Source organism: Austrofundulus limnaeus, unplaced genomic scaffold (assembly GCF_001266775.1).
Source record: "Austrofundulus limnaeus strain Quisiro unplaced genomic scaffold, Austrofundulus_limnaeus-1.0 Scaffold55, whole genome shotgun sequence".
Taxonomy (NCBI): Eukaryota; Metazoa; Chordata; class Actinopteri; order Cyprinodontiformes; family Rivulidae; genus Austrofundulus; species Austrofundulus limnaeus.
In genome coordinates this window covers 1,779,875-1,788,726 of record NW_013952457.1, presented here as the reverse complement: position 1 = coordinate 1,788,726, position 8,852 = coordinate 1,779,875, and the positions used below count along the sequence as shown (strand labels likewise).

Genomic DNA, 8,852 nt, shown 5'->3' with positions numbered 1-8,852 from the left:
CTGTCCAGGTGTCCCCTGCCTTCACCCAAAGGCAGCGAGGACAGGTTCCAGCCCCACCCTGACCCTGATTAGGAACATGGAGGACAGGAAGAGTATTTTTCTTTAAAGCAGGAAACAGACATTTAATTATGAAACATGATTTATTTATGTTAATCTGAATCAGTTTAGTGTTGTTTGTAAATTTATTTGACAGTTTTGTAGGAGTGAACACGTTTGTAATGTTTGTTCAAAATAAACCTGCTTCTTATGACTTCTGTAACATGTTTTAAATAAAATGTTATCAGTAAAAACCTCAAATCATGTCCTTTCTAATAATCATTAGAACTAGAAGAACTTTAACTCAGCAGAGTTTCCCCAAAGATTTTTTTTTACCATGGTGGTGGCCTCTCATGTTGGGGTTTGACAAAATCTGGTTGTCCTCAAACATTTTGGTTGTCCAAAACAATCTCAATAAAATATAATTTAATAAGTAGGCTATATTGTTCTGTATACAAAGTGTATAACGGTAGGGGAAACACTGAATAATTAGGACAAAAGAGACACAATAAAACATGTTCAGAATCTCCAGGGAAACAGAGTCATCCAGGATGCGAAACTAAAACAAATGCTTTTATCTTAGAAAGTGGCAAAAATTGCTCATGATCATCACATTTCCTCTAGGTAAAATGTAAAAACATTGGTAATGGAAAGCATACATTAAAAAATGTAGCGCTTCTTTATAGCTGAGTTATATTTTCCTGTATTATGACTTTCTTAAAACTATAAAAACTACTTGCTTTAATAGTTGTTCTGCTTTCTTTATTTTAGGGTGATACTGACCTTCCTCTGGCTTAAGGATCTTCGTTTTGGATATACGTCAGCTAGTTAGCAGCAAAAGAGACTCATGTTTGCCAACTGTCTTCTCATCCCCTTCATGCAAACACTGCCTCACATCTAAATCTGGTTTGTAAGCAGCCAAGATGGCGCCCAGCTCCCAGCTTTGGCCTCTTCTAACCTTGCTCTGCATGGGATTTCTTCTTGCTTTCTTGTCACCTGTGAATGGTAAAGAGTGTCCTCGTTTGTGCGTGTGCGAGATCCGCCCATGGTTTACCCCRCAGTCAACCTACAAGGAGTCAACAACAGTGGACTGCAATGACTTGAAGCTGACGCACATCCCTACCAACCTGTCAGCAGACACCCAGGTTCTGCTGCTCCAAAGCAATGCCATCTCTCACACCAGCGGAGAGCTGCAGGCTCTGGTTAATCTGACAGAACTGGACCTGTCCCAGAACAACTTCACCAGAGTAGAAGCTGTGGGCCTCATAAACATGAACCACTTGACCACCCTGCATCTGGAGGAGAACCACATTAGTGAGCTGCCAGACCACTGCCTGGGAAACCTCTCCAGCCTTCAGGAGCTTTACATCAACCACAACCAGATCAGCACCATCTCCCCTCGAGCRTTTGCGGGCCTGAGCAGTCTTCTGAGGCTCCATCTCAACTCAAACAGGCTCCATGTGATAGACAGCCGCTGGTTCGAAGAAACACCTAATCTTGAGATCCTCATGATTGGGGAGAACCCAGTTATTGGCCTTCTGGATTTGAACTTTAAGCCTCTAGGAAGCCTGAGGAGTCTGGTTCTGGCAGGAATGGATCTCACAAATGTTCCAGCGAATGCGTTTGTGGGTTTGGATAATCTGGAAAGCATTTCTTTCTACGACAACAAGTTGATCAGAATCCCCCAACTGGCCCTTCAAAAAGTTCCCAATCTGAAATTCTTGGATCTAAACAAAAACCCAGTTCTAAAACTTCAGGAAGGAGACTTCAGAAACATGCTGCATCTTAAGGAGTTGGGCATTAACAATATGATGGAGTTGGTGTCTATTGATCGATATGCTTTGGACAACCTGCCAGAACTGACAAAACTGGAGGCCACCAACAACCCAAAGCTTTCTTACGTTCACAGACTGGCGTTCAGGGACATGCCGTCTCTCGAGAGCCTGATGCTGAACAACAATGCTCTCACTGGTCTTTACCAGCACACGGTGGAGGTGTTGCCCAACCTGCGGGAGATCAGTATTCACAGCAATCCATTGCGCTGTGACTGTGTGATACAGTGGATGAGTTCCAACCGGACCACGGTGCGCTTCATGGAGCCTTTGGCCATGCTCTGCACCTCCCCACCAGAACTCAGAGGCCAGCGAGTTCGAGAACTACAGCTGCTGGAGTCCCCAGAGCAATGTCTCCCCCTCATATCGCATGACACTTTTCCCAGTCACTTGAACCTTGAGCTGGGAGTGAGTGTCAGCCTGGACTGCCGGGCAATTGCTGAACCAGAACCAGAGATCTACTGGGTGACCCCTCTGGGTAACAAAATCACAACAGACACTCTGTCTGAGCGATACCACTTAAGCAGTGAAGGAACTCTGCATCTCTCTCACATGCAGGTGGAAGATTCCGGTCGTTACACCTGCGTGGCACAAAACACAGAAGGCGCAGACACTTGGGTCGCAACAATCCGCGTCAACGGGACTCTGCTCGACAGCGCTCAGGTGATGAAAATCTACGTCAAGCAGACCGAGTCCCATTCTATCCTGGTGTCATGGAAAGTCAATTCCAACGTCTTGTCCTCCAACTTGAAGTGGGCCTCGGCCACCATGAAGATCGACAACCCGCACATCACCTACACCGCTCGTGTTCCGGTCGATGTGCACGAGTACAACCTCACGCACCTTCAACCAGCCACCGAGTACGAAGTATGCCTCACAGTCTCCAACATCCACCTGCAGACACACAAGTCTTGCGTCAACGTGACGACACGCGGTGCCACCTTTGCCCTGGACCTGTCGGACCAGCACCCGAGCGTGGCCGTGCTGGCGGCCATGTCGACCATGCTGGCCTTTATCAGTTTGGCCACTGTGGGCGTCTACATGGCACGCAGATGGAAAAGAAAAAACTACCACCACTCCCTGAAGAAATACATGCTAAAGACCTCCTCCATCCCACTTAATGAGCTCTACCCTCCACTCATTAACCTGTGGGAGGCTGATGGCGAGAAGGACAAAGATGGCAGCACAGAGGGGAAACCTTCTCCTGTCGACACCACACGTAGTTATTATATGTGGTGAGGACACACTGAAAGAGGCTCACGTCCTCTCCAGCAGCACAATAAGAAACTCTTTTGCCATTTTGGTGCAAAAGTCAAACAAAGTTGCAAATGTTTTTTTGTAATATGAGCTTTGCTAATGAGAAGCAGAGTGATCGAGAGCAAGATTTTTTATTAGTATAGCGTATCGCCTTTTGTTTGATCTCTTTTTTTGTTTGGACTCTCCGAGATGGCAGCTGTATTTAGCCTTCAGGTTGTCTTAGTTGCTCTACTTTGTTTCTGTGGTGCATTTTTGGGACTAGTTTTATTTTGGATTATTGATCCTTGCAGCAGGAGCAAACCATCTTCTTGCGAGGTATTGTAGAAAAAAAAGTTTTGTTTTGTAAAACGGTCAATCTGTTGTGCACTGATAGAAAAAGAGGTTTGTAAGAACTTCAATTTAAAAGCTGAGAGCAGGGTTTAGACTCGTTGAAACGTCTAATTAATGTTAGCAGTTGTGCAGTAATGTATCAACTATACCTTTGAACTTTCCAATTTACACTGCGTAAAAGTAGAATTTTAGTTTGCTAAAAAATAATAGAAATACAAACATTTTGTCAAAACTTAACTTTTTTTGTTTGTTTAGGTGCACTAGAAAAGTCTGACTTTCTTCATTTGCTTAAAACTTTGGTAAGCCTTTTTCTTTAATTGTTTAGTTTACCATCGCCACATGCAACATGTATATTGAATAAGTCATGATGAATAAAGTTTATGTTCTTTTGCAGATATTTCCTTTGTATTTTTTATTAGTTTCTACTTCTTTGCACTTCTATAATTATTGTATTATTTAAATCTAAGTATTCTCAGCACTCCTCTGTGATGCAAGCTGTGAGTTTTGTGTGGATTTTTTTGTTTCATGATTCTTACAATTCACTCCCACAAAGTTCTTATTATAAATCAGTTTAGTTCATATAAAAAAACAATTTGTACATGTTTAAAAGTTATTCATTAACACGTGCTGCCCCCTGGTGGTTATKTCTCATCACTACATGATGAATGGAAAAACTGGCAAAGCTTTTAGAAACAAAGCATTTAAATATTCAACAATTGGCAGAATTGCAAAGTGAAGCAAAATTAACAACTATTAAATAAAGTTTTTAAAATAAAAATGTGCAGCTGGAGCAATTCATAATGTTTGTCCAAAGTGAAGGGTGATGTGTTTGCAAAAATCTTTATGAAGTTTTACAGCAACTTCACACTATTATACAAGGATAAATGTATAGTTTTTACTTTAACTGGTCTTGAGCTTACAATAACAACAAAAACTTTTCTTGCTATTTTCAAGTCAGTCACTGTCAATATGAACTGGCTTTTTTGACAAAAAACAAAACAAATAAAAAAAACAAGCAAACAAAAAAAAACTTGTGAATTAATTTTTTTTTACAGATTAATATAAAATCAATAAACATATGAACGGTGAAAAAAGGACTGCATAAAATATTTCCCACATTAAAGTCTTGGCATTATACTTTTTCCTTAATTGATATTACTCGGATTTCACTTTGACACCTTTTTCTGGGGGGTGGGGGTCGATTTTTTTTTGAAAAAAAGGCCACTTTAAATTGACTATGGTTGATTTTATAACAGCAATAAAAGTATAAACATAGAAGGGGTGAATACTTTTTATAGGTAAAAATAGCTAATCGGWCAATCACATGGCAGCAAGTCAATGCCTTTAGGCATGTACTGTAGATGTGGTGAAGGTATGTCAGAATGACGAAAAATAAAACAAATGAGAAAAAATTCAATGAGGCATTTGTGTTGGCAGAAAAGCCTTGCTAATGTCAGAGGACAATGGACCGACTGGTATGTAATGACAGAAAAGGCACAAAAACGCATTACAGATGTTTGCAGGATGCCATCTCTGAACATACAACCTTGAAGTAGTACTGGAAGATACTGGATTTGTTATCAGTTTTAAATGCTGGKTTGATGGGTTCACCCACAGCAGCTAAACAGCAGAGGAGGTTTTGTGTTCAAGTTCAGCTCAGGCTATTGTTTCTCCTGAGAAGCACAGCGAAAACCCAGGTTCGATGCTGAGCTGTCTGGAGTGYTCTGGCTTCGAGCTGCACATCGGTATCTGTAACAGTAAGACTGAAACACACAGAGGGAGATAAAAGAGGAGATTACTGTCAGGATTGAACCTCAGGCTAACAGATTTCTCACATTTAAAGTTTGGGCTCCTGTAACATCYTTCCCCCAGCAGAACCAGTTTGTCCAGATTTGCCAAGCACTAAATGCTGYCCTCGTCTCACACAAGAAACAAGCTAAACAAGACTTTTTAAACATTGTGTGACTTCATTTAGCATGCAGTTTGCTACATCGCCAAAGTAACACATTATGGTAAAATGCAGCAAAAAAAAAGCCAAATATGCAGGACATGATACTCTACAGTACTTGTATAAGAAGCTTTTTTCTAACTTAAAATCTTTAAGCACAGTGTCCAAAATGTTTTAAAGCAGTTTTTCCACACTGCCGCACCAAACTGCCAACAGCATTCCTGAGGTTTCAAAAATGTCTGTTCAAACGTTGGCARGTTCTCAACCCCGTCAGGTGAGTGGCAGGTCTGCTCATCTGTGTCAGAGCCACTGACCCAGTCACGCAGCAGCCACCGGCTTCATTATTCACAAACCAGGAAGGAAGAGGAGGCTGGATTTTCCCTCTGTTGTCAAACAGGAAGAGAGAAATGGTAATCCCCTCAGAAATGCTGATGGCAGAGCGRTGTCTGGGTTAACACCTGCTGTCAAACAGGACTGCTGTGCAAGATAAAAACGTTTCCCACAAAAACCAACAGCTGGGGGAATTAATATTATTATTATTCTTTTTCACTAAGCACTATTTCACTAATATGAAACTATTTTTTATAACAATGCTAAACTTTAAATTTATGATTCAATGCAACAAAATAAACTGAGCTGCTGGTTTTGAGCAACTGTGGCCCCACGATCAATTTAGTTGAACAGCCCTGAATTAATGTCTCCAAGAAGCTGTTTTAAAGCCACATTGACCATTAACTACATCTCCCATATGCATGCTGATTATGCATGTGTATGTCCTGTCGGAAAGTGGAAGAAATCAGAATTCCAGACCACAACTCATTAGTAAGTAAAACTCTGGTACTTTTACTACTAATAGTATTTCTGTAGTATTTATTTCACATTTAGTCAGTTGTTTTCAGTGTTTATAAGAGGATGTGTTAAAGCTTTGTTTCTGTGCAGGAAAAACCACATAGAGCTCAGTGATTTTGTTGTTAWTACATCAGTTATAGTGATGAGACGAGGAACGTGATGTTTTCTGTTTAGTTAAAGTTAAACACAAAACATGGACTTAATTATAACTGGCCCTTTGAGGACCACTATCAACCTCTTGTGACCCTCAGTGAAAATGAGTTTGACACCCCTGGTATAGATTATTCATGTGATGGTTATGAGCCATTTGCCTAGTTTACCTTGTGGCACATGTATGAGCCGCCTTTCTTCACTTTGTCTTTGCCTGAAGGAGGACCTGTCTAAAACACCAGAGGAGAAAGCAACATCAAAATTAAACTTGTGACAATAAAAGGAAAGAAAAGAGAAAAGTTAATGTGTGTTGTTGTTGTTGTTACTGGGTTGTGCTGCGGGTCTGTTGTGTGGTGCACAGTCCACCAGTCTGAGGTCCACTCCCAAACATTCCCCACGATGTCATACAGACCAAAACTATTAGCTGGAAAAGACATCACCTGCAGGGAAGGAGGACGATCGTTTTACAACAATGAGTTCTGATAAAATCATTTAACATGTTTTAAATAATTTGAATTATTTTTTAATACTATCTAAATCCAAAGGCTTTACTGAAGCAAATGTAAACATTTGTTTTGAAGTAAATCAGCTCTTTAAACTAAGATTTTTCAAAAAATGTATCAATTTACAGGTTATCTCAGTCAGTTATCTTAATTATTTAAGAAAAATATTTATTACAACTAGTTTTTGGCCTCTAGCTTAATGTGAGACTGGTAAACCAGAACAATATCTTGGTTTAATAAATACGCATGAAGAACTAGTTTTCTCTGATTAAAACAGCTTTTCACATGCAAAATTTTCAGGATTTTATCTGTTGAATGATGTTGGTATTGATATTAATGATTTAAWCAGGTGGAAAAAGAAGTGTATTTTTTTCCATGAACTAGCATAAATACAGCCAAGCTACGTTTAGTGTCTGTTTTTGTGTGCAGTTGATGGAAGTCATGCACAAAGATAAAAAAAAACTGTTAAACATTTGTTATTAGTAAGCTGTATTGAGTTATTCAAACTGTGTTCAATCCATGTAGCCTCCAACTCAAACACTTTTCTAGCTGCACTTGTCAGAAAGTTCACAGCTGTTTATCCAACATGTTGCAGGTTTGATGGATGACTGCAACAAGGAGCTCTGCACAGAAACTTTCATAAACAACCAAGATGGCTGCTGCTCATCTCTGTCACTGTGTCGTCGCTCTGATTGGCTGAACGTCTTGTTTGTTTGGAACAAATTTTACACTTGAAAACTGTTGTTGTGTCCTGTTTTTCTGACCGGTGAGGTTTTGACGTATCCGTCCTCTCCAGAGTTGAGTACGGGGAAATCCCCCTGCCAGAGGTTGGCGTAGTGTTGCCCTTTTGGGTTCAACTTGTTTCCCCAGGGGTAAAGTCTGTGTGGAGAGAAAGTGGTTTATTTGAGACATACACAAGCATGTTGGTACATTCTGTATTATTATTTCTTAATTAACAGGCATCTCACCTGTCTTTTAATCCACCCCTGCAGGCATACTCCCATTCTGCCTCAGTAGGAAGTCTCTTGTTGGCCCAGGTGCAGAAGGCGACAGCGTCTGCCCAGGAGACGTGAACAACAGGATGATCCATCCTGCAAACACAGACAACAATATTAGGATGAGTTTGCTTCAGCTTCACAACCCTGTGTGTTCTTTAACAAAGTCAAAGAGATTTAAAATAACGTGTGGGGTCAGGTGTGTTCTACCTGTCTGTGATGTTGGAGTCTGGACCCTCAGGGTGCTTCCAGTTGGCCCCTTTGACTGGAAGCCACCAGGGGGCAGCAGCCACCTTAAAAAAACATTCATTACTGACTTTTAGTATACTTCTTTAAACTTTAGTTTTTTTTTTTTAACACTTTCAGAGTTTGTCCTTAACTGTCTTTACAGAACAGGGTTGCTCGAGCTGGTTTCCAGTGCTGCTGCACCACAACACCTCCGCAGTCAAGCTGCAGATGACAGCTGAAATGAAGCAGTGAGCGCTCTGCTGCCTGGCTTTCATCTCTGGGAGGCCCACTGGACTCAGGCCTCTTACAACCCATGTGTGAAGCTAAAGAGTCTCAAACWGCAGGAGTTTGGTACGCCTTCATTACTGCCAACAGCCAGAAGTACTCCCATGTGTAACTTAATGCTTGGCTAAAGGTAATGTGAACAGAGCTCAACTCAAATAATGTTCAGTATGACATTGTTGGAAGAAGATCCAAAGAAAGATCAAAGACAAGACAAGATGTAACAGATTGTTCTCCAAGAAACCATACAATTTCATATTCCAGATTTTTGCACGGCTCATGTGTCATTTAACACTGATTCACATGTTCTTTAGCTAAAACCACTGTTAGTCATACACAATTATAAAAATCTATCTTAGCAGTGTTCACAAGTTAAACACAAGAAAATCTTGTATCTAAAATAAGCTGAAATTGGAAGTACCACTGCTGCTGACATTTTAGG

At 40.7% G+C, this 8,852-nt stretch overlaps 2 protein-coding genes across 2 annotated transcripts in view; one reads left to right on the top strand and one right to left on the bottom strand.

The window, feature by feature from the left end:
- The window catches only part of LOC106518059 (leucine-rich repeat neuronal protein 1), a 13,437-nt gene extending 9,755 nt beyond the window's left edge, over positions 1-3,682 (top strand). The window contains exon 2 of the mRNA XM_014009153.1: positions 808-3,682. Within this exon, the coding sequence (XP_013864607.1) occupies positions 960-3,107 (2,148 nt within the window). The 5' untranslated portion in view covers positions 808-959 and the 3' untranslated portion in view covers positions 3,108-3,682. The remainder of the gene's footprint in view (positions 1-807) is intronic.
- Positions 3,683-4,017: 335 nt separating this feature from the next.
- sumf1 (sulfatase modifying factor 1) overlaps positions 4,018-8,852 on the bottom strand; it is a gene marked incomplete in the record, with an annotated part of 5,931 nt that continues 1,096 nt past the window's right edge. Inside the window, 6 exon segments of the mRNA XM_014009154.1 lie at positions 4,018-5,218; positions 6,573-6,632; positions 6,729-6,842; positions 7,670-7,784; positions 7,874-7,996; positions 8,111-8,193. Of these exon segments, the coding sequence (XP_013864608.1) occupies positions 5,117-5,218; positions 6,573-6,632; positions 6,729-6,842; positions 7,670-7,784; positions 7,874-7,996; positions 8,111-8,193 (597 nt within the window).